The 26,157-nt window shown below is 41.1% G+C and overlaps 1 protein-coding gene across 5 annotated transcripts in view; it reads left to right on the top strand.

Moving 5' to 3' along the window:
- The window catches only part of AGAP1 (ArfGAP with GTPase domain, ankyrin repeat and PH domain 1), a 375,973-nt gene that overhangs the window by 268,881 nt on the left and 80,935 nt on the right, over positions 1-26,157 (top strand). For all 5 annotated transcript variants that reach the window (XM_062578166.1, XM_062578164.1, XM_062578163.1 and 2 more), the window contains 2 exons: positions 1,365-1,526; positions 18,539-18,700. In XM_062578166.1, coding sequence (XP_062434150.1) covers positions 1,365-1,526; positions 18,539-18,700 — 324 coding nt within the window. The remainder of the gene's footprint in view (positions 1-1,364; positions 1,527-18,538; positions 18,701-26,157) is intronic.

Genomic DNA, 26,157 nt, shown 5'->3' with positions numbered 1-26,157 from the left:
AACGAACTAAAGACATGGATTAGTCTTGGGAAAGGGGAGGAGAGAAAGGGACAATTATGCCAGCTCTAATAAACACAAAGTAGTTCACTAAGCTCTGCTGTCTTCCCAAAGGCTGCTCTGGGAAAAGACATAATGATAGAACTGGGAGTCAGGAGATCTGGGTTTTATTTTCAAGTCTGCCACAATCTTCCTTTGTGGCCCTGGGTCATTTAACCTCTGAAAAATGCGGGAAATGATAGCAGATAATTAACAACCTCACAGGAGCATTGAAAATTAATTCATTAATTTTTCTGAACTCATCAGTAGAAGGTGCAATGGAAATGCAAAGTGTTAGGATATTTTATAAGATTGTGTCTGTTTCTTTCCCTTTACACCTGTTTTTAAAGAATATTCTTAAAGCCATATAAGCCTTGTGGGGTGTCTTTTGAGAGTAGACTCTCCCATACTGTCACTAATGCCAGCTATCCTGTGGAAGAGCCTTCTATGGAGAATGAACCTAGCATGGTAAAATACTCATCCTGGGCCAGGAGTGGAGTAAACTGGTCAGAAATCCAAAATGTGGAGCAAACTCTCTGGCACATACCAAGCCAAGAGGAAGACCACTGGAAATCTGAATTTGTGGAAATGGTTTTAATTGTTTTGACTCTAAAACTGATTCAACCAAATCGCTCTTCACCTATCTTTACCTCCTTCTCCCAAACACTTTTATTGTCCTAGCCCTCATGGATCATGAAAATACTAAAACAGTTTCTTGTATTTACTGTTTATGATTCTTCTTTTTTATATCTCACTTCTTTTGCTCATATTTAGTAACACACCACTGCTGTATTTTGACTTTACCTGGGGACATGGCATTTTATTTAGTGTTTATTTAGTGTTAAGCTGTCTTAAAATTTTTGAGTTGGCTGCATTGTCTCAGACTTTGGTCAGTTGTATTAACCGTAGTTCTCAGGTGTTAATTTCTTGTCCGTGCTCAGTCTGTGTCCTGTGTGCTCTAAGCCAGTGTTCTCCAAGCTGTGGCACATCTACCTTTAGCAGTGGAGAAGCTGCATAAAGCATGACTGCTAGCAGGGTTGTGGAATATTGTTTTCCAGAAGGCAGATGAACAGAATGAGTTGAAATCTGTAAAAATCTAGGCTCTTTTGTCAGAAGTTTCTAGTTAGGTTTCACTGGGCTGCTGAAATTTGTGGTGACCCGAGGTGGTCACAGGACTGTTGCCTTCAGAGGTTCAGAGAGTGGTGCGTTGTTGTTCATGTTGGTTAAGTAATCTCTTTTTCTGCTCTGTTAAGATGCCCCCATCCATTTTCACGTAAATCAATTTTGTCTTCTCTATTGACACCAATTTGTTTTCCATTTGTGTCTAGGGAACGTGACTACTAGCACATCTGTGTCTCAGATGGCCAGTGGGATCAGTCTAGTCTCCTTCAACAGTCGTCCGGATGGTATGCATCAGCGCTCTTACTCGGTCTCCAGTGCAGATCAGTGGAGTGAGGCAACAGTCATTGCAAACTCTGGCATTAGCAGTGGTAAGAAACCTGGAGTTTGGGGGGGGGGGGGGGGGAGGGTCTGTCTGGTCTGGGGCCGAGGGGGTAATTTTATATTTTGCTGTAAAAACTGATGATGTTCATCCAGATGCTATAAGCCAAACTTTTCACATCCAAAAGAAAAGGAGAAATTAGATGAAAGAGCACAGATCAATATAATAATTTCTCATCAGGAAGAGCTAATGTAATTATAGTGTGTAATTCTAATTTCAAGTGTGTAGTATAGGCTGTTCGCTTTGTATCCTTACTTTCTTGCTCTGTGTAGCAGTAAATATTAGCAGAAAGTTATCTGTCAGATCTTTTCAGCAATATTTTTTTTTCTCTGCTGTGATCTTGCTTTAAAGCATGCATGCTACAGGCGTGCTTCCCCTTCCCCCCCCCCCCCCCCCCCCCCCCCGGAATTTTTTGTGTGGAGTATTTAATGGTATTAAATGAACAAAGGCTGTTCCAGATTGTGTTTGGCAGTGGTTGGATTGTAACACTGAGACAAGGGGTTGGGTTTTTTTTTCTTTTTTCTTTCTTTTTTTTCCCCAGAAAGTCTGTAGGGTATTTGGTAACAAAATGTTGCATCTGGTCTCAGTGGAGAGTATGGGCCAAGGACTGAGACTTAATGCAAGCTTTCGCATGTAGTTTACCTGCTACCTACACAGGTTAGGACACGCGTGGAGCAGTTGTGGTGAGCAGGCTGGGATGAGATAATATCCAATGCAGCATGGGGCAGATCTGGTTGGTGTCGGTGCAACACATGTCTAAGGTCATGGCGTCTCAAATAAGCAGGTGGAGAAACCATGGAAAGCTTGTGAAACACAGAGCAACAGATGAAGAGATGAGCATGTGGAAGAAAGCACTGAGAAGAGCTTATGTGAGAATAAGGATAACAGAGGGGGAGAAATGGGAGGTACCTGTTTTGTTTCTGATGTCTTTCCCTAAGATAGTGAGAACTGTAGGAGCAGGAACACATCTTTCGGTGTTCCATGTGTGTCTGTATAATATGTGATGTTTGAGATTGAATATAATCCAGGTACTACCTCTGGGTTTTTAGGTAGCTTTCAGTGCCACCTTATGAGAACGAAGAGTTTGAGTCTTAGTCACCTTGGCTCTGACTGACATGAGCTCTTTAAAGTGCTTAAGCACATATGTTTCTGGAGCTCTAAAATCTTGGGCAACATCTTCAAGGTTATGGCATTTGCATCAAAATGATACAGATTTTGACATAGTTTTTAAAGTAAACACGCTTTACTTCAGTCTACCTGAGAGAGAGAAATCCTTTTAAGTAGAATGATAAAATTGTGGAAAGCTCTTTCCTTCTCCATCCATCCAACCCTCCTCTTTCGTTGGAAGCCAGTTAGTCTTAGGCCATGGCATTCTCCTGCTTCAGACCATTTTCCTTCAAGCACCAGGAGTATTTTTCTCTCTTATCCTTCGCATTGCCAATGCCCGCAGATTCCTTCAGCCTAAACTGGTTTCATAGTCCAGGCCACGCATTTGTGTGTCTATTCCTGAGTTGCTTTGCTGTTTTAATCCACCCTAATTCTACCTTCGTTTTAAAAGGTCATACCAAAGCATCGGCTTCTCGCTCCCTTCTTTTATACTGTAGCTCTTCAGAGAAAAGTTGGAGAAAATTTTATGTTATCACTAGAACGAAGGCAAGGGAAAGACCAGAGTTAGTCACTCTCTGGTCTTTCACTGCTGGCCTATTTGCAGGCAGGTGAGCGGATACCATTGCCTTGCTTCCTAGTGCCGGAAGTGAAACGTCAGGCTGCAGGAGAAGACAATCATCAAGTACAGAATTCAATGAGTTCTCTAAGTGGCATGCAATTAATATGCTGAGAAGTAGAAATATAACCTAAATTCCTGCCACTTCCTTTTCCCCTTTTCTTTGTAATGCTGTTTCTCCTTTGGAGATATTTCTGAACTTGTCTCTAGCTCCTGATGTTGTAGTACAGCTGGTCCTGAATTACCGATAAAGGGATCCTTTCCTCCTGCACAAGCCCCAAACTCCAAGTATGTGCAGCACCTGCTTCTGACTTGACTTTCATATATGATTACTTCTGGATCAAAAGAGACGACAGCTAGAATTATCTATGAAATATTTATTCAAAAATACAGGTGACTGGTGCGTAGTTTTGAGTAAGCCTGACTTAAATAATTTCTTGCAGAGGTCTTGCAGAGGTTTACAGTTAATGAGAAGGTTATTTTCTTCCTGATATGTGGGAAAAGAATTGTGCTCTTGAACGGTCTCAGGCAGCTAAACATCAGTATAAACATAAGTGTTGGGATGAGAAAACTGCTAGAAAACGTCAAGAATAATTCATTGCTATCAGTCTATCATCTTTCAGTAAGCTCATAGATGTATCCTTTATGCTGGCGAGTTGACGCATGAAAAACCCTTTTTAATTTAAGGGTTTTTTCTCCATTAAAAGATTTTGAATTTTAGTCATAAAAAGATAATACTGTGAAAGCAGCAGGTATGGAGAGAAGCTAAGCATCTTTTGGAATTCAAATGCCAATGTACTGGAGAATATGCCTGCTTATTGTCACATGGTTTTATTGTAGACAAAATAACATATTGGGATTCAATTTTTCTCTGCACCTTTTTTTTCCACATTAAATTAATACTTTGTGTGGCTCTCGAGAACTTTTCAAAGTCTTCCTAACCAGACCTTTGGTTTCCTGGGGCTTCTGTCTTTTAAGCAGCTGTGAACATCTCCTAATTAGATAAATTACTTTGTAGTGGGCAGAGCCACAAAACAGGAGGTGCTGGTTAAATTAAAGGGGAAAAATAGAAAAATCTATTCTCTGAAATGGAATGCCCCACTGCTTTATGACTATTACTGTTGTAAGGTTTTACATTTAAGTACCTGAGGTTTAAAATTAAATGTCTAATATAATTTGGCGCTGGTAACATGAAGCCTGTGCCTGCCCTCAGAGAAAATCTAGACAGCTTGGTTCAGTGTTTCAAATTGCTGTCTGCTTGATAGTGAGCGGATCGTGGGATTGGCTCACTATTTAGCTAAGTGCCACATGCTGTTCAGCATAATTTTAAATGCAATAACATATTTGTCTTAAAACTCAGAAATTAAAAAAGACTGCTCTAGTAGTACATGAAAAATTAATTCTTTTTACATTTTTTTCTTACTCTTGTAAGTATGTGACAGAAGTAATTTTAGCAGCAAGAGAGAATAAAAACTGGGGGCAGTAAATCGCTGTCCAGAAACCTCTTGTGTAGATTCTTTATGGACCCAGAATTGATCTACATGTCAGATCCTGATGTAGTTTAAACTGTTTATCACCCTAATGGTGGTAGAGAGACCATGAACATCAACTTATAATCCTCCATGAAAGAAATTGGTGTTTGCAGTCAATGAAGGAGCAGCTTAGCTTTATTGATAGATTTAGAACAATTACTGCTGCTGCGACTATTGGCTGATGGCTTTTCCTGGACTGGATTGGACACCCATGATTTTTTTTTTTCGTTGATAAATCTTTTTCTTGATGGATATTTTTTTTTTTCACCAGGAATTATCTATACTTTCTCATTGCTAGGCAGTAAGAGGGTCACATAGTCTCAGGAAAGCCATTGCTAACTAGTTTGGGGCTTAAATTTTGGTGCGAGACGGGGCGGGTTTTGTGTTGCAGGTGTGCACCTCTCAGGTCTCCCGGACTGGCACGGAAAGTAAATGCGTATCTGCATGATTCCTCCTCGGCAAATTCTGTTGTTATTTGTATGATTTTTGTTAACTTTGCTATCTGGAGAAAGCCGTACTATTTGGAGAGATCTGGGAAATCAAGGGTACTGCTTTGAAGCTTCTCAAACTTGAGTAGAAAATGTCATTTTCTTCTGGAAAACAGACCTAATGGTTAATATTAACTAGTAGTGATGTTGCCGCTAACGAATGATGATGATGATGCTCTCTATCCTACAATGCTTACAATTCATACTTCCTTAAATTGCTAGAGAGACAGATCCTCGAAATTACCGGCACGGCTTTGAGACCGAGGAAACGGCAGGCAGCTGTATTAGGGTGCAAGCTGCAGTTCACGCGACTTATTTCGCAGAAGACTGGGGATATCAGAGCCTACCTGCCTGGAAGAGTAGCTGGTTCGTTCTGCTTCTAAAAGTGTTTGACTTACAGGACTGTGTCCCAGGAATATCAGAGGGAAGAATTTCTTCCTTAAAATAATAATATTAACTTAAACAGTGCTGCAAACAGTTGTTCACATGGGACAGGGATTTTTTTCCTGCTTTTGCAAATGGTCATTTAAATTCCAGCATGATATAAAATACCGCAGTAAGTCAAATATGTATTTAAATATCGTCTGCTTAGGCTTTATCACTCTCCAGTTGCTTGTAGGAGCCATTTGATCTCTGCAGTAATTTGTGTGAATTGTAATAGTTGGTGGCTTTTGAGTTCCTAAATATGGGATATTAGGGTTTATTAATTTGAAATAGAGTTCTCCCTGTGCCGTGGGGTATGAGAGGCCATTGGAGTAGGTTATATTGGTGCAGATCTTACACCTTGCCTTATTTTCCTGATTGCACTGATTGACTGGTGGAGTCTTGTGCCATATGCTGGAAAGAGTGGCTTGACTTGCTTCTGACGGACATATCACTTTCATTTCAAAAGTCAGCCACACAATGTGTCTTAGAGTTGCTTGAATTCAACAGACCAGTTCTTGACTAGGATAAATTATGTAATTGCAAACAGATTTATAGAATTTCAAAATTACTTGCATTAAGCTTAAACAGGCAATTTAGATTGGAAGAGGTTTTTCTTTCCCTCCTTTTTAAAGAAGGAAAAAATTAACTGGAAAGTGCATATGAAGTCATTTTCTCCTTTATTAGTTGTTCTGGAGCTCTTACAATTTTGAATGTTGTAAAACACACCATATATTGGAAAGCGTGTGTTCATGTGTGCAAAGAGTTTGTATTATTCTTTAAGAATAGAAAGGGCAAGGAAATAGTCATATACTTTTCACACCCTTTTGTGATCACCAAACAAATCTCACTTCTGGCAAAGACTTCCAGAGGGAAACTTTGTCAGCTCAGCAGGGTAAACTCTACTAACAGCAACATGAAGCTGTTGCTTGAGCTTTCTAAGCAGCATACCTTAAGGAAACTTTTTTTTTTTTTTTTTTTTAAAAATAAAAGGACTACTTTTTAACAGGTAAATGCTGATCCTCCCTGCAGAGTATGTGAAATAGAGCTCAGCCCTTCTGCTCTCCTGGAAAAAAAGACGTGGCAGCTAAATATCTTTCCTGTTATTCTCATTCCAAAATAGGAGTGATGACAGCACTACAGGATAAGCCCTTTAGAAAGGGTCTCAGAGTGTTAAACTAAATGGTGCTTGCTGCCAGCGATTTTTTAGGCATGTGCTGGCATCCACAGCCAGTAAAATGCAGTACTTGCCCATTTCTTCTTGTAAACCATAAGGATCTCAATTGAATGGGTAAGTTTAAAGCAGAGTTTCCGTACTCTGAACGTTTAGCCTTTATGTATGCTATGAATTTATTGCCAAAATAATGGGGGAAAAAACTGTCCTGTCACACAGATGAAGAACACTGTGAGATGTTCCCAAGCTGCTGCTGAACGTACTATGCCAAAAACCGAGTCAAGGGCCCAAACCCCCTGCAAAATCTGTTACCTCCATGCAACAGGAGTTCAAATGCTACTTGTTTGCTTACTGCTTCCAATAAATTTTTTGTGCCTTGTTAACTGGGCTGCAGGTTGCAGATTTCAAGAGGGGCTCCACTGGTGGAGAGATTATGCCCATGTATCATTGGATAGCAAGCTGCTGCTTTGCAAAGGGCTTGAACTGCGCTGTGTTGTAATTTTAGGTTAAAAAGGATTTAGGGTACCTGGGCATTTCTACACAACTTTGCGAGGTTTCAGCTAAGTTTTTCTTACTCGCTTAGTGCTGCTGTTTGATTAGTGAGTTGTGGTATGTGGATTTTTACAATTCTGCAGTTCTCTAGAAACACATCTGCTTTTTCTGTCTTCAGATCTTTTTTCCTAACCCCCCCCCCCCAGATTAAAATGTAAAGAATTGTTGCATTCAGCACTTAAACCCTGTGCTGAGTTCCAAAATGGCAAGAAATGTGAGTTTTCATCTTCTGATAATTTGACATTGGCAACCTCATGCTCATCTTAATCTTGTTCACAGCCTGAAGTGCCAAATGCCTGTCAGTAAATTGTTTATGTGACCAAATTAACTTACTGAATGGAACTATAAAGCTTTGCTTTTTCTGACGTTTACTTATGGATGCTTAAATGCGTATTTTGTATTTAGTCTAGCTTCATTTAGCTTGTGTTTGGTTTAGCTTTTTTAATTTTTTGTTACTTTTTTTCCCCCCACTTCAGAATGAGAATGGTGAATATTCTTTTTGTCAGGGTTTCAGGGTCATATCCCAGAGTCGCTACATGTTTCTGACCTCTCACATGAAGGGTTAGTGTTGCAGTCTGCTGCTCATGGACTTTGATCATTACCAAAAAATCAGCACTTTTTCATATGTATGCGTGTGTGTGTGTGTGGTGCGTGTGTAGTGTATAATATAGTATGCACAGCTGTCTACTTGTCTAACTTCAGCTACAAGCTGTCCCTCTGTGGCTTAAATGGTTGACATTTGACAGAGGCAGCACTTAAGTCTGCAAAACATCCTCAATTCACTGTTTCCATATTAGTGTTTGTCAAAACGGAAGGGTTAATGCTGCAAGTGATAGCTCCCTGGTACAAAGTGAGCTCTTCGACAGTAAGGAAATCCTGTAATCTCATTTGCATTTAAAAAAAGCAAACAAAAACCCCCCAAACCCAAAGATCTTTGAAAGATTAAACTACCTCTTGTTTGTTGTTTAAGGTTGCTTTAATCTTCCAAGTATCTGTCCGTAGTTTGGAATGAGTTGTGCTGTGATGCCGCCTGTGTTGAGGTGTGCTATCAGCTGTGATTGGTTTTCCTCGTATGGCGAATAAATGTGGCCTGTGGTCGTAGCATGCTTGAACAGCTGCGGAGACATCAACATCAAGGGCGACGTTTGATTTGAGGATGTATATACGTTCAGGAAATATGCACCTCGATAAATCGTAGTTGCAAGGAAAACAAGTAAGTGAAGCCAGTTCACCCAGTATGCTACAGGAGTTTTTGAGCTTTGAAACGTGTTTGTAGTGCAAAGAGAATAATGGGAATCCAGAGAGTCATGTTCTCAAGTCAACTTACACAAAAGAAATAATACTGCGAGAGCAAAGTATGGAGCTTTCAAACAATGTTATTTGAATTAGAGGAGTTTATAAAGTTCCATATGCCCAGTGCTTTCCCTAAAGACCTTAAAAGTAAGCCCTAACCGAGGAAATGAATGAACTTTCCAGATCAATATATTTTTTATTAGTGTTTTTGTTTTAAATAAATCTTAATAATTAAAGGTATGTAACAGTCTAACTTTAAATCTAGTTAAAGTAATGTCTTAAATGAGGTTGGAAAGGTGAAAATTTATATATAGCTAGCACTGGATAATTCCTGACTTCGTAATTTCTCTTCTTCAGCATCCATACATCTTACATTCAAGTAGATGTTTATAATAATTAGACTTGTTTAATATATATCTACAGAGCACAGTGCTTTGGTTTGCCAGTATCTGGCTGAGGGGTGGGCAAGAAACTCACATTCTGCATTTATTTCCTCTTGGACTTAATGAAGTTTCTGTTCCAGTTAACAGGAGAGTGGTTGTCCCATCAAGCATGTCTGTTTGCAGGCTCAGTTTCTTTCCAGGCTAGATCATAGAGCAACAGGTCCCAGGCCGTTATGTATACTTTACCTATGAAATCGAACACTTCAAAGCTTTGTCGTAGCTTGTGTGGTGAAAGAAGCCTCTGTGCCGAATCTGATACACGAGCCCTTCACAACCTGAGAATTGTTAGGGGACAGCTGAAGCACAGAGGCTTGGACTTCCTGCAGCTGGAAGAGCATCTTCTTTCAGGTCACGGGGCCCTTGATTTGTCACAGTTGGTGTAGCTGCGTAATTCAGCCACTGCAATGTGCCCCCCACAGTCCATGGTGATGATGAGGATCCAGTTTACAGGACTGTCAGCTGAAGCTCTAAGCAAGCGGCTCTTCTGCTGCAGTGATTTTGTGAGAGCAGAGGAACTGCTGAGTGCTCCGAGCTGAGGGCCCAGACTTCAGTTATCCTAAACCTACAAAAGAGCTGGTAGTTTCCACTGAGCTGGAATAAGTGCTTGAAGAAATAAAAAAAATTATTTGTCCATGACATTTATAACACCTGACACCTATAAAAAGGCAAGAAGGACATTATACCGCTGAAACTCAGTAGCTTTGTATGAAAAGCAAGATATGTTTTACTTCTTAGTTCTGGGCGTTTATAATAGCCCAGTGTTTGTTTTTGCATGTGATCAAGAGTATCTTTGGTGGTGTTTCCATTATTTCCTTTGCTTTCTGGTGCTCCTGGAGCCCCAGGTAACTCTTAACCTTTTCCTGCCTAGCAGGGGACAATTAACTGCCTATCTGGTATATTACAGTTATTCAGCTTTAATTGTAAAAATGTTAAATTTCAGAAACACTGGTATTAAAGTTTACCACTGAAGTCTTGTAGACTGACAGTTGAGAGTCTCCTAACCTCTTCTCAATTACCAGTGAGGGGCGGTTTTTAAGCTTGAAGGTTATCCACAGATTATACTGACTGAAGGTTAAAGTATAAGTCTAGAGACAAGAGATGTGGCTCTTTTTCTGGCTCTTCAGCATTTCTTTGAAGAGAGTTAGCAGTTCTTTTCTGTCTCTTTCTACCTTTCTTGAAATGCAAGGTAAATATTTCAGTAGGAAATGGTTCAGTGAGACATGCATTCATTATTTTGCAAGTGCTTTTAGACCTCAGGGCTCTATTTCAAAGCAAAATGTTGTTATGTGAGTTTCTTGCAATCAGAAGACAATGCTGATGTTAAATCAGAGGGGAACTCTGACCCTCTACTTACAGTTGAAGTGAATTTATTAGTCGCATCATTTTGACAAGGGCTATGAAATAGTATTTCTCACATAATCTTGTACGTGCTTGGCCGTGATCTAGCTTACTTGACCAAGATGTATTCTTTTTAAGAGAGCTCCAACTGTTTCTTATTTTGCAAATCACCATTAATTGGGCTGATCTTTATGGGATCACTAGCTACAACATACAACTAACTGCTGGTGGCTGGCTTCAAAGGTTTTGTGACCATTGAAATACAAAGTGGTCGATAGGCTTATCAATGCATGTGACTTGGAATCAAATGCAAGCGACTGATCTTCTGAACTTTATTCTTGACCATTTGGCTAATATGAGATGGCTGTTCATGGGAAGGCAGTTCTTGGACCTTCTTGGTGGATGTTGTGTGGGTTTGATAAGGTAGAAAATGTTGGCAGGAGAAACCTAACCAGGAGATACTACCCTGAAGCCTTATGGTTTGTCTTCAGAAGGACCATCCATTCTCATTCTCCCTCATAGGGATAGTTAAGAACTAGTTATCTGAATAAACTAATCCCTGTGTAACTACTTGCCTTTTGTAATACTCCTCACTTCTCCATTTTGTCTAAGCTTGACAGCCAGGACAAGCTATGCCCACAGCATCATCCACCTCATTAATAGCAATTCAGGGTGACACCGTGTAAGAATCGCATCTCTCTTCTCAACAGATCTGATGCTGCCCAGCCAAAACATTATGCCAGAGGAATTAGAGATATCCTTTATACATCTAGACTGTAGATTTATTCAGTGGGAGCCATGAAATTAACTTTGCCTTGGGATGTGGTGGCATCCTGAAACATCCGAGACTTGCATCTCTTTCTAGTTTGTTGTCCTGATATACTCAAGCAACTTGTCATGCTTGATCTTTCTACAGGGCACATTCAGCGTACAGTACAAATGAGGCAAACAAAGATACTTGTAGGTAATAGAGGTTAAGATAAATTAGCAAACTGTTAACTCGGAGTAGTTTATAATATCTCTGCACCTGACCTACACCTGATTAGGCAAGCTGTGCAGAGGAAGGGCTGGCAGCCCATTTCTAGTTCATTGGCCGAGTCTTCTGGGTTTTCTAAAATACAGCTACTCTTTACTGCCCGTGCTTGTCACAGTGCTGGCAACACAGCAGGGTCAGTTAGGAATAGACGTGCCCTCTCTTTGATACGGATCATAAATTTCCTTCTACGATACCAGGAGCTTGCTTCATAAGATGGCTTTGAAAGAGAATTAACTGATTCTGGCCACTTCTTTTTCTTGCTGTGGATGCTTCGATTTCTAGGGAGCAGGATGGTACCTTGCTAGCACTGTAATGACTTGTCCCTTAGGAGGGAAATCATAGCAAGCAATATAGTGTTTTTAGAAAAGCAAAGGCGGGGGGAAATGTTGCGTCCTTTGCTTTTATGCTTCCTTGAAGATGGTCAGATGTTACGAGTTAGTAGGCAACAAACTAGAAGCAAGCTTGTCTTTTCTTTAGATAAGAGAGATGGTAACGAGAGTCTCGCTGTCCTCCGAGTCAGTGGAGCCAGTCCTTTCAATGCATTTGCCGTAGTGTCGTGAGACTAACTTTCTCTCGCAGGTCTGTGGCTGATGTCCCTTGCTTGTCACAAAGCACCTCATTAGGCTGCCAAGTGTAAACGAGCCTTTCGTTCTGAACACGGCTTCAGGTCCGCTTTGCTTGAGGCATCCTAAGATGCATCAAAAGCCAGGACCTCCAAAAGTCAGGAAATCTTTTTTTTTGTCAAGAAGCAATCTTTGTTTTTTCTTATTTAATTGAAATTGCCATTAGAGGCAGCGAGACAGTAACTTGGGCATTCAATGGGGCTTTCTGTACATGACAGGATAGCTTTGTGATTTACAGGCTCTAGGCGCAAGACTGGAAAAAATGGTAGATGCAGTGGAAAGAGAATACTCCTGAGGCTCTTTCATCTCCATCCCACAGTTCTGCTCAGAGCTTCCTTTTAATTTCTTTCAGTGCAGCAGGTTAAATTAAGCTCTCGACAGCTTGAACGTCCAAGCTTAAATTCAGCGAAACGATGACCGGATGCGCCCGATTCCGACCGAAGGTGTGATCCGTGCCTGCATTAAAAATGTTTGTATTTTGTTCCCTGTGCTATAGCCCTTGTGTCGCCCCCTCTTCCCCACTCCCAGATGTTTATTATCTTCTACGGGCTTCTGCCAAGCTGCGGTTTTGACAGATTTTTAATGTCGGTCCTGTACATCCATGCCTGACTCCAGCCTTATGCAGTCATTGTGCGACTGCAGCATCCCTTTCACTTGGGTTTGAGGCAGAGTAGGAATATAAAGAACTTGATAGAACATTTATGGTAATAGCTGTAAAGGGAAGCTGTAGAGCATTGGATTTCACAGCCAGAAAAATCTCAGCTCAGGGAAATGGGTCTGAAATACAACTACAGATGGTTTTAGTCTATTGCTTCCCCTGTTTAAATAAAAGGATTGCTTTTTTTCCCCCTCTATTTAAAACACGTGTGGAAGATGAAAGTGTCCCGCTATTTTTTTTTTTTATTATTATTCAGTCCACCAGCTACCGACATCTTTGGCTTATTTCATTTCGGCACTAATAGCATAGTAAAAGTTCTGAAACGCACTCTTTGGATTCAGCCTGTCTTGGGTCGTGGCAGAGATTCCTGCTGCAGGCAGATCTGTTGCTGTTGTTTTCGTCATCAGTGCTTTCTTTTTCTGTTGAACCTGGTGCTACTAATTGTGTTGCTGCTTCTGCTCTTTAATTGATCTCATTCACCGTTCGGGGCTTTTGTAATGCCTGGCTTCTTGTCACTTGGGAAAATCAAAAACCCAAATTAATCACTCTCCAGCCTCTTGAGAATAAGGCCGCATTGGGGAGCTGGGCTTGACAGAACGTCTAATTTCACTTTGAAAGCCTGTTGGAAAAATTTAACAAGAAGATGCAAGAAAAATGTAAACCAGATCAAGCTGGACTTTGGTCTGTGGAGAATAGTGTTCTCACCTGTTGAGTTTATTTCAAGTTCTTGTAAATAGGTGATTTGACAAAAATACCAGATAAATCAAAAGGCACAAAGATAGAAGAGGTCAGAATATCCTTGTTTCCACTTGAAATGGTTACAGAGGAGAGAAAAGGTGGTGTGTGTACGAGAGAGAATAGGAACCATGGGCCAAAGACGAAGCTCCCTTCTCGGATTTTTCTGTCTCAGCTGTGCCTGTGCGCTGTACTATTCCTGTCCATTTTATGTTGCCTGTTTTCTTATGCTTTTAGGGCTCCCCCCGCCAGCCCTTCTGCTGTGGCCTCAGGCACTCGTACGTGCTTATTGTCCCTATCTTTTTTCGCCGCCTCGATTGCTGTGTTGGTATCTTCTGCCGCTCTACTGCATGTGCCTTGCCAGCAGCCAAGGAAGGCTGACCTGAATGCTCTTCTCCAAGTGCTCTTGCTTCAGAGTTTAGGATGCAAGTCATTTGTGCCAGGGCACCAAAGAAGCGCAGGCGAGATTTAAACTGAATTTCCTACTCTTTTCAAAGGCAGGAGGGCTCTTGCAACATCCTTAAAGGGTGAAAATGGAGCTGTCTTTGAGACTTGGTTGGGGAGTGCATACAGCTTCCAAAAAATGGGAATAAAGAAATAAGAAGTGGGGCTTTTGTGGAATGTTAGGTGTTACAAACGTCATATAATACTGAGAGAAGATATCCAACTTCAGTGTTTCAAACAGCAAATAAAGGGCAGTACTACAGCACAGCCCTTGAGACTCTGCTGAGAAGAACTGTTTGATTTCTTTTTTTCTTTTTTTCATTTAACGCTCCTTCTTGTAATGCTGGATTGCAGCTTTAGACAACATACTTCTTTCTTTATAAGTGAGGGATTTTGTTAGCAAGTGTAATTTGTTGCTCCAGAGCATGCAGTGAGCTGCTGCATATTTAAAAATGAGCCCAAATAGCTTGCATTGATATGAACTTGCCCATACATAGACCCTGAATTGACCCTTTTGCTACTTTTTCAGGGATGAGAGCCTACACTTTGTCATACCCATTTGCTTAGGAGCGTCTCTCTTCCCTGGTATCAGCTTGTTAGTATTTCACGACCCTGCAGAACTGGGAGCTCCCATTTTGCCCTTGCTCTGGGAAGGCAGCCAGACACACGGGTGCAATTTGTGGTGCCCTCCTTAATGCCACATGCAGAGACTTGCATCTCTTTCTAGTTTGTAGGCAGTCAGGCTACCAGGACTCTCCTCGCATCAGCTCTCGGCGTTGGCCCCTTTGCTGAGCCCCGAGGAAAGGGAGGAAGAACAACTCTTTGCTCTCAGAGGGCAGGTAGAGTCATCCCCTAGCCGAGAGGAGAGGAGTCTCTCAGCGGTGCGTTGCCGCGCGTGTCGTTTACAAATGTGGCACCACGCTTGCAGGCTGGCGGATGCACCGGGCAGCATAACCGGCTCCCTCGCTCTAAGGCAAGAAGCGAATTTTGTCCTTAATGCTATATAATGTAGACATCCACCCTGCAAATGATGACCATCATCAAGGCGAGCTGCCCGTGCCGTCCATCAAAAACCGCCAAGCTAATGATGGGCTGGGCAGATAATCGCGGGAGAGTTAATTGTAAGGTTCGATATGGCATCTTGTCAGCAGAGATAAGTTGTCACGTTTTCCACTTGAGCTGAAACTAAATGATTGTAAAATAAGTTATGAGTGTCCTTGGGCCTGTCTGCCAGAATGATGGCTAAGAATACATTCCTGGCCCATCAGTCTCAAGCAGCCTGCTTGATATTTATGCGAACTGAATGTTATTTTATTCCCCCTCTAGTCATGCTTGTCAGCTCCCCGAGTGAAAAGTGAAACTGCTGCTTTGACTCATACTTCAAGTATTGAAGCTCGGAGAGGCTGCAGATTGTTATTATTATTACCAGCATTATATATTTTTTTGGGTGTGCGTTGAACGTTGATGCCCGATTGGGAAGAACTAATGGCTGACATTGAGCGCGCGGGATGGCTGCAAAACAGCCCATCGCAGGCCAGTGAAACGCGTCTTATGGCTTCCAGTGCCTCTGTCAAAGCTGGTTTAGATGTGGAGTAATGAGGCGCTTGCTTTTTTTTAATTTGGCCTGCCTTTTTCTTTTCCATCTCCCCCCCCATTCTCAACTCCCTTTATATTTAATAGCGTCGGCAGTGGTCGTCTGTTCTCCCGCGTGGTAATTGATACAAAATAAAATGCATTATTTGTATTCAGTCAGGAGGAGGAAATTGCATTCAGTGGGCTGAAGCCTGAACTCATTTACAGTTTGCCGAAGCCGGGCTTTCAGGAGCCCTCTTTTCAATTTGAAGAATACCTTGTCAGGCAAGAGAAGTAGTCGGGGATGGGAAAGCACGGCGTGTAAGCCTCGCGCGTTTTGATTGCTCATATTTTAAACCGGGAGAACGTTAAATAACTTCCATCTTCAAAGGGTGGTCTCGGAGAGGGGGATATAGGGCATTAATACGCTAACGGCGTAAGCGAGGCATCCGTTTAGCAGGGCCTCGTGTTGCTTTTCTTGGCCACAGGGGAGGGAATACCGAATACCTCCAGCTCCTTGCTTCAGAGCAATTTGACCCAAGGACGGCAGGCTATCGCCTGCAAAGGGCTGCGGATTGGGAGGATTTACCGTAGCAGGTTGAGTCTTTGGGTCTCCAAGCAGGAGCAGGTGAACCTTACGCTGAGAAATCGCCTTGGTTTTTAGCGCTCGTAAACAGATCTCGTTTGCGTAATTTAGAGTCCAGGAACTGGACTGAGCCGAAGGAATTACACAGATTTACGGTAGTATTTCTGACAAGAGAGGCTTCTCAAGAGCGTTCTTTTCCACTTTATCGGGAAAGGTTACAGCTGTAAGCAAAGTGGTTATTAAAAAGATTCTGTTTTTTTGAGGGATCTGAGCTTACAAAAAGCTTGTATGAGTCTTCTGAAAACCATGGTTGTGTCGCTGTGGTTTCATCAACATTTTGCAGGTGCTGTTTGGTGCATCGTGACTGAGATCTGTGTTTCCATCGACGCGGCGCTCATACTTCGGTCTCATAATGGGGAGTGCTTGCAGACTTAGACGTGCCTCTCTCGCTGTCAGGCATTTGGAAAAGCCCTTTTGAAAGGCACGAGCGGTGGTAGAGTTGGTGCTTCTTGTTTTTTGTTTTGTTTTTTTCACCCCGTAAGTAAAACAGGATAATTCTTCCGTAAGCTGAGAATAGAGGTTGGTCCATGCACCATGTTTCTCTCCTCCTTGTGGGGGAAGAATGAAGCATTTAGCAAAATCATGCTGTATGTGAACAAGCCTTCCTGACCAGTGTCCTCTCTGGGATTTGTCCGGTGTATTTATGAATTGTGATGTGCTGGTGTGTTTTTTTTGGTTTTGCAAGGAAATGGAAATCAGTGAGAAGCATTTGGTGCCCCACATCTTAACTACGGCGCCCATTGCAAAGCTTAGTGCCCTTAGCACCTTAGCAGACACCTTACTGTAGTACCGGACTCTGCAGCTGGCTTCTCTTACTAGGAGAATTTTCTTTTCTTTGCTCCAAAGCATTTTTTTCTTCTTATTCATGTAGGAAGCACAGTCCTGAGTCACAAACTGGAGAACATTATTCAGGCCAAACAGTAAGCAGCTTGCATTCTTGGTCATACCTCTGTATTGCTGTCATCCTCTTCTGCATCTTCTCCTCTTCTCTTTTTTTTTTTTTTTAGAGTCAGGGAGCGAAAGATAGCAATGTCCCTTCTGCCCAAGGATAGTTGAATAGTAGTGTGGCTGCTGAATAGGATTCGTGTTCGCCTTCGTCTGGAGGGACAAAACCCTTTGCAGGATAACTGCTTTGATTATGTCTGGTGCAAGTACTTAGATCTCTTATATAGATAGGCAGTAAATATGTCCTCATGCTTCCCTTTGTGGTTCAGTCCTTTGTTACTGAGTTTGAAACAGTGGACCCAGAGAAAAGAACCAAAATCTTTGGTGTAAAGTTTGTGTATAGAGTTTGATTTGGTCTTTATTGCCAGGTATTCAGCTGCATAAGTTGTCCCTCACCAATAGCTTGCAGCACAACCACGCTTTGCAGACAGGTACATCTTCCTTTGAGAGAGAAAAGCAGATTGAAAATAAGATTCTTGCAAAAAATTCACATTTTTATTGTGGTTCTTAAGATTTATGGGGTGGTTTGGAGGTGGTGATTTGAGCGCTTAGAGGATGCTGACAATCATAGTTCTGTTGTGCATTAGCTAATCTACTTTTTTAGAACTTCTTTCCATTTGCACTTTATCAGCACAGAATGGACTGTGATGTGGATCTCTACTAAAGAGAGCAAGAGGGGCATCATATTACCCCAAATTTTGATGTGTCTGAGAGCTCTGTATAAAAATTACTCTATTACTAGTTCTTAAAAATGTTACATGTTGTGCTACTGTTGCTAATGTGATGGGAAACTATGTATTTTTCACTGGCTGCATACACTAAGTGACCCATCCTCACATACAGTATTAGTTGTATCGGGCATGCCTGAACTATAAACATGAAAAAGAAAATTGTTTTCCCACCTTTACGGCAATTACCACCTGTTTTAGTGTGTGCTGTTGTCTCTAGTATTAGCTAAGCTAAGCGCCCAGCGGACATTATGGTGGCTCTGTTCCATTATGTGTTAAAATGTCCTAGTGCTGCATGAGTTAATTTGAGGATCGGTGAGGTCTATGTAAGAAGGAGCGACTGGAAGCAGTGAAGTGATTTCCTGTTGTTTTTTGTCAGTTCTGGTTGGCCTGCTTCTAAAACTGGTGCAAAGAGTCCTGTCGATTTGATAGGACTTGAATCAGAACTTGAGCCAAGCAATGGATGTTTTTAGGAGGTTTTACTGTAGCCGATGGAAGCCAGTGAGCTCAAAGGTTATTTGCTAGCGGACAATAAAAGATACTATCTTGTTGGTTTCACCAAGCCTCTAGCAATCATTAATTTAAATTATGCACTAATTTTATTTTTTCTTACTTTTTTTTCCTCCTTGACCTCTCTCCGTACTGCAGATACCGGGTTAGGAGATTCTGTGTGTTCGAGCCCGAGCATATCCAGTACAACCAGCCCCAAACTCGATCCACCTCCTTCGCCTCATGCCAACAGAAAGAAACATCGCAGGAAGAAGAGCACTAGTAATTTCAAAGCTGATGGTGTCTCGGGCACAGCTGAAGGTAAGCTTGCTTTATGGAGGAAGTCTGAATTCTGAAAATACTTTGTCCTTGTTCCAAAAAGCGTTTTTGAGTACAGCTCAGCTATGTCGTTGGCTTTGTACAGAAAAGGTAAACAAAATTGTATTGAAGTGTAGAGGAATTAAAGCCTCTGATCTCCTAATGATACAGCTGAGTGACCTGTGGCATCACATGACTGTGACTTCTTAAACATTTTGAAACAAAATTTTTCTTTTAGAAGTGTCCCCAAGCTAATAGGGAGCATCATTAGTAGTAAAGGTAAGGTACAGGCATACTTGAAAGTTTAAAAAGAAAAATAGTCCAGGTCCACTGAGTCAGTACATCATGCTAGAATTTGTATTTTTTCTCAGTATTGTTAAATCTTGTGTTCTCTCTTCTGCTTAGACTCATTCTGTGCTCTAGAATCATTAATGCTCTGATGCCTGTTATAGCTTGAATATTCAGCTGCTCATGGACAGGTGGTGTTATCTGAGGATAAAAAGAAAAGGGGAGAGTTTAAATGTTTGGGTTCCTTTTTAAGAGCCAGAAAGCAAAAGCCAGAAAGAACTTCTTTTTTTCCCTTAGTTTAGCTTACTATTTCCAACACGAACACTGCTATAGCTGTTCAATGCCCTTCTGAAGGGGTAACAATGTATACAGTCGCCAGATATGATATAAAACATGCTTGTATCTTTAGAAAAGAAGAATAGAAACATGCTATGATTCAACCAAAAGAGATCCAGAAAAAAAGATATACAAGGGTAGTTGGAAGCTCAGAAACTGGGGAGTCAATATATAAGGAAAGATGAAAAAAGGAGACAATGGAATAACGTTGTTGGAAAAGGGGAGTGTTAAGTAAGAAAAAGATGTGGTTGTAAGCATTGGCGAGTAAAAACAGCTAATTCAGTATCAAAGAGCACTGGAACGAGTTCTGAAAAAAAGGATGACAATTGCAGGCAGCTGAAGAGACATTAAAAATAGATGTGATAATAGTATACAACTGAGAAGGGGCATGTTAACTACTACTTAGTCATCCTTATTTTCCATTTATTTAATTTCTCAATTGCACTTCTATCGCGTATGGAATTTATTTCCTCAGCTATCTATACAAATCCTTAAAAAAAATAGCTTTTTTTCATAATAGCTCCTGTTGTGTTCTCTTTCCAGTCATTTAGCTATCTTTACTGTTAGTTCCCTCTAGTTTATGGCCTGCAGCCAAGTTCTATTTTAACCTTTCATTTTTAATTTCTTTTTTCCCCCCCAATCCCCTTTACACCTCTTATTTTCATACCTCAACGGCAAGTTACAGAAGGGATTTTTCACCACACTCACCATTGGCCCAAAGACTATTTTGTTGAAGTCAGTATGAATCGAGACCAGCTGGATATTAACAGGCTTTGAAAAATCTCTTTCTAAGTAGTTAATGCATGTATGTTTTCTTTTGCCTGGTGAGATTATTTTCACAAGTCGCTGGAGTTAGAGCCTGTGTGGTCCTGGTCTGCAAGCACAGACTTTTGAACCACAGCAAGCACCCAGCGATTTGCAGTTGTTGTGCGTCTTGCCTCTGAAATCCCTATTCTGACAGAAGAGGGGGGCACGCGGCTCCTTCCTCCTCCTCGCCCTCTCTTGCTCTACTCCTTACGTGATCCTGCCAGCTTCTTAACATGCTAGGTTGAAAGCCTTGTGCAGTAACTTTCCACAACTATCCTCCTTCTTGTAAATTAAATAAAAGCTGCTTTCCGAAGGGCAAGAAATGAATGGCAAACAGCACCAAGTGATGCAGCAAAAGTCTTCACAGGGGACCTTAAAAGTACCAGAGAGAGCGCAGATGTCTGCATTCAATCTTCGTATCCCTACGTTAGCTTTCTTCGATTGATCTGCCTCTTCTGTGTGTTGAGATAGGCATCCTTTTCTGATTTGGGGCTCGCAGTTGCATGAGAGAAGGTGCTAGTGATGGTAGATTCCCATTAAGTTCTTTTTGTGAAGGCTGTCAAAGGGATGGGGGACTGCTTTTTTCCAATTTTAGCACGGATGTTGCCTCCATTTGCCTTTATTTTCTAGTGTTCAGGTTGATGTAGCCCAAAGCTGTGTTTGGTGGACCTTGTGGTTCCCCAGACCGGTACTGTCTACCTCTCTGAGCTTGCTGTGATGCTCGTTAATGGGAATTACTTAAGTCCTGGGACAGCCATTGACACAAGCCAGTCTGCTATTAGTGGCCAGTGTGTCTGAGATGCTTCAGGTTGTTCCATTTTTTTCCCAGAGTTGTAGGATGTAGCATTTTCAAGTGTGTCTTCATTTAAAATAGCTTTCAGTTCTCAGAAAAAGACCGACTACCCTATCTTCCAAAGCTATTTTAGAAATCTGTCCAGTGGCCTAAATAAGATTCCTTTTTTATTTTTATTTATTTATTTATTTATCTCCTCTTTCTCTTTTTACATACTTGCAGTAGGTATAGATGTAAAGCCTTATAGCTAAAAGTGTTTGTCTGGATTACTGTAGTTTTGCAGACTGCAAATGTAGGTTGCATAGTAAAAGGTTAGATGTTCTGAGAGATGCTTGCTTAGCCCTAGCAACTTTGATCAACTATTTGAGATGCTGCAAGTGGCTTGGGGAAAATGAGATACAGAAGGCTGAATTGTGGGGCAATGATATCTTCCTTTCTTCTGGGAATCTTGAGCTTGCTGCGAATAGGAAGATTCTCCAGAGTAGGTATTTTCGGGAAGTTACAGTGGATCACTTGAATCATTTCAGTAATTCTAAATTTGAAGTTGCCTCCCCTTGGGTCCAGGTACATTTCAAGTGTCAGCTTTCAATTAGAAATTCAGAGTTCTTATATTTTTGTCTATAGCAAAGTTTAGATGTTTTCTGAGGTTTAAATCTGGTCAAATTCTTTAGCATTCCTACTGCACTTTTCAGTCTTATCTCTCCTTGTATGTGCCTGCTTTGATCGCTGACCTCTGCCCAAGTGTTCAGATACCACAGCGATGGACAGTAGTGAGCCCAGAGTGATGGTAGTCACTAATTCCAAGCACTGATGCTCATGTCTTTTATGGCCTTCGATAAAGGTCACACTGATCCTTGTTTCTCCCCGCTATCTGTACATTCACAGCTCTTTCTCTCTCTGGCATTGCATGTCTTTCATCTTACTTCGTTTTTTCTTGTTTTCCATGTGGCAATGATGCTCTAGTTGGATGAAAATTAAAATGCAATTGCTGTTACGGAAAGCCAGATTTTGTTGAAACTTCTCCAAGTGCAATGAAACTCAGGGAGAAGTTTTTTGGTTCCTATCTGTACAGAACTCATCACTGAAAAAAAAATCTCTCAGTGTTTTTGAGGCTAACAGCAGGAATTCGTACATTAGGCAAGGTGCCAGCAACCAGCAGTGCTTTTCCCACCATGCTATCAAAACTTGCTCGGAGCAGGATTTTACAGTGCAGCGTTTCAAAGAGGAATAGCTGCTCAGAGCCTGGCTGTTTTAGTGCCCTTGTGCTACCGCGCTTGGAGGAACTGCCAGTGACAATGGACAGGTTTTTCAGCTTGAAAACAAGTGGAAAAATTAAAAGCCTTCCTGTAAATACTCTTCACAGAGAGGTCCTTCCCACTGGTTATTTTTCTTACTCTTCTTAGAGGGGAATTGTTTTCTAAATCTTCATGGCTGTGGCAGCTCGGACCTGCCTGCCTTCAAGCCATCGCTGAGATTTTAAGAAAGCGCAAGATAATGGCCATCTTTCCCTCAGCATCGAGCCTCGATCATGGGCGCCTTGCAAGCGTTCCCTTGATGGAGAGCTCTGACGAACGAGGCCAAAGTTGCCATTGCTTTTAGGGTCTCTCTGGCTACATCCAGGCAGATGGGGTGATCTGTTCCTTCACCATCGGCACGGTGCAAGCCAGCTTGCAGCAAAGCAACCCCAGCTCCCCATTCCTAGTCGCGCAGATGTATCCTGAGAAAGACAGCTCAACAGCAGAGTGATAAACATGATTAGCGGCTCAAGGGAGCTTTCCAAACTCTGTTTTGTCTGCAAAGCCGTGGTCCGCGCTCTTCTTTATTGCTGGTTTCTAAAGAGCTTTTGAAGGACGAGGATACTTTTATGGTTTTTTTTTTCTTTTTCTTTTTTCTTTCTTTTTTTGGGGGGTGTGTGTGTGTGTTCTTAACGCAAAGATATTTTGTTCTCTGCTTCTTGTGGAAGTGATTGCCTTTTCCTGTGCTTTTTCGATCTTTGCAGTCTAGTCCCCAACTCTAGTTGTGTACTTTCCAGCTTGTAGTTTAGAATGAATCCCAGTTTATTGATAAATTGCCTTCCCCCCCCCCAGAGTGAACAAAAGTATGTATTTTTAAAGCTTACATTTTCCACAAGCATCTTCAATGTCACTGAAATCATTCTTTTGTTTTGGATCTCAGGAAGCATTAAAGATGAGATAGAGTTAAGTTTGAAATGCCTGGCCTTTGGAAATAAGTATATTTGTTTTCTTGTGGGTGAAAAACAGGCTTTAGTCTTGACTTCTCTTCTGTACTCTCAACAATAAGCAAAAATTTCACTGCTTTCATCCTGTTTCCCAGTTGAGTGGGCACTTGAGTCCAGCAGGGTGGGATAATAGTGTCATTAAAAAGTCAAGGAAAGTGCCAGTGTACTCACAGGACTTCTTGGTCCCTTTCACTCCCTCCTAAACCCAAATGGCAAAGCAAAGAAGTGGGAAATAGGGGAATACAGTCCTTAGCATTGGTCTTTTTCTAGCTATTATACGAATTACAAAAAAACATTTTGTGTACATTGAAAGCAATAGGGAAGCTATTGCAGTATGGGATGTGTGAAAAAAAAAATCAGTATGTTTTGCCTGCAGCTTCTCACCCTAAGCTTTCCTTGGTCTAATCCCTGAAGTTTTCCCATCACCTCATACTGGTATCACATGTTGAAATGATATAATTGGGCTTGCCTCTGTACAGAGCATGGTGCATAGACTTGGCCTTGACCATTTTAACATGTTTTCCTTTGGTGCAAAGTTCTAGTAAGTGTGCTCTGGCCTATATGATTAAAAAAAAAAAAAAAAAAAAAAAAAAAAGCCACCAAAAACAACAAAAAAAGCAACCATCTAACTATGTACTAAGAGCTTTGGGAATTTTAGGAATTTAGTGGGAAAAAAAACTCTTGAAACTTCTCCCATGAAACAGATGAAAAGAGTGAGGTGAAAGCAATAAGCTGTAATATTGGTGAGACAGATCCTTCATTTGACGGAAGGGCATTGCTAATGCTAATACTTATTTTTGTTTGTAGTAGGCTGAATCGAGCTTTGTTGTGAAGGTCTATATTCTTGATGCTGTTCTGTGGCTCTTTATGATATGGAAGAAACCTCCTGACATTGTCAGAGGACAGCATGTTCAGACACCTTTTCAGCACAAAAAGTCACAGCATTTTTTTCTCTAGAAGGAAGATGTGAAATATAATATCTTGACCTGCAGTTGCACAAGGGCAACGCTACTCACCTATTATAGAATCTGTAACCTTTGCAGTCTAATCTGTTAGATGCCAAGGTCTTGTATGGGCTATGTTGCTTGAAGTAATGCATAGAGCTAAGTTGTCACCAAAACTTTCTCAACTAAAAGCTCTTCCTGTTTTTTCACAGGGTAATTACAGTACTGAGGTTGTACAGGCAAATAAACATTGTCCACACATGGGGACTCCACTGAGTTATTCCTTGTAATCTTTTCATGCTATTTATTTCATCTAGTTTCTTTAAATTGCGTATCAGTAATTGCAACCTGCTGTGTAATAGGAACAGATATGGTGGCATTCTTGGAAAAGTATTGTTTATTTTGGTAAGACAGCTTTTTTTTTTTTTTAATAGAAATATTGAGATGGGTGAATCAGGTACAAATGAAATAAAGCCTGGGAGTACCGTATGGCATTAGGCCACAGGAGAATTTTTGGTGTAGGGATGAGAAACCTTCCCTATCTGTAGTCTTCTCACAGCTTATTTAGACTTTCTAAATAAAATAGTTTACAATTCAAAGACTTGGTAGCAGCCTAGTGAGTTCATCTCGCTCCGTGACGAGCACACAGGCCCTCCCAGCACACATCTGCATGCTTAGCCAGAACACTGCAGCAGTCAGTTGGAGTGGGCTCCTTAGTGTGTGTTAAAAACAATAACCCAAAGTTAAGCCTGGGAAAAAATCAATAGGGGAAACCAGTTTTTCCTTAGCTGTTTTCGTGCACAAGTTGTTTTTGTAATTATATGCTCCTTAAAATGGTGAGTGATGTCTTAATGACCACTGCCCCTCTCAAAAAGAGCAGGACTACGTCTGTACAAGCAGAGGGTGTTCCAGTGCTGTTACCTTGTATTTATGTGCATCTTGGGTGGACATTTTGGGGAGAGCAGTACTTGTTTCTATTTCTGGACTCTTAAGTGCTAGAAAGCAAATGTTCCCCAGTTCTCAAAAATAAGGCTGTTCTGCAGTATTTCAAATGAGATTGATACAAAAATAGTGGTTTGACTGCCAGGCTGAATAATAAAATAACTGAAAACAGTTATTTGGAGCTGGAAGGGTTTGCTTTATAAGCACATAGCTAGGAAATTTAAATAGCTTTGTAATTCATGTAGGGATACCCCAGAATTCTGTTCATGAACCACTTACTGTTCTTAGTGTCATTTGTATATTCTTATGCATGAAGTATACTTCCAAAATTTCAGCAAGTAGCATTTTGCTGAGTTTTATACTGCACACAAAAGACCAGATGCTACTTTGCTAAACCTCACTACATCTAGAGTTTAGTAAGCTAGCTTAAGTGTGGTTTGATACATGTTTGCTTGCTTGTTCTGTGGATTGTTTTGGAACAGTCCTAGACCTTTTCTGATCCTGCAGTTCTGTGCTGAAACTACTTTGCGGCGATTGCTTCTTAAAACAAAAAAACAAATTTCGGTTGGCATTAAAAAAAAAAAAAAGAAAGAAACAAAAATTTAAGAGCAAAAAAATCTAACTGCATTTTCCTTCTCTGTTTGCATAGGAACTTAAACAATGACAACAGGATTTGACCATATTTATCGTCTATAATGCTAAAGGCTTGTTTTCAATTAAGTGTACTGCAGCATCTCAGAGGTTGCACCTGTTCAGTGTCAGATCATTCTTTCATTGTAATTTCACTGATCATCAGCAAATTCATTCGCTGCCACATAGGAGATGCAATATTGGATGATTGCCGTACACCTGAGAAACAGGAGGGCAGAAATTAATAAAATCTAGACCGAATCTTCAGAGACTTCCTTTCAACCAAGGCATAAAGGTCACTTGTTGGGAAACCTTCAGCCTTAGTTGTCACAGCCTATCTGACATGAAAGGTTTGCTGTTGAAAGACATTTATGTTGATGCTGAGGAGTGAAAGACAAGGGAGGTGAAGCTCATCTATTGTTTTAACCTACTTCATTGCAGGCTAAACAAGTTGAAAGATTCCTTCTTCTCTTTAAAACTA

The sequence above is a fragment of the Rhea pennata genome, chromosome 6 (genome assembly GCF_028389875.1).
Source record: "Rhea pennata isolate bPtePen1 chromosome 6, bPtePen1.pri, whole genome shotgun sequence".
NCBI lineage: Eukaryota > Metazoa > Chordata > Aves > Rheiformes > Rheidae > Rhea > Rhea pennata.
This window is presented reverse-complemented; position numbering and strand designations above follow the sequence as displayed.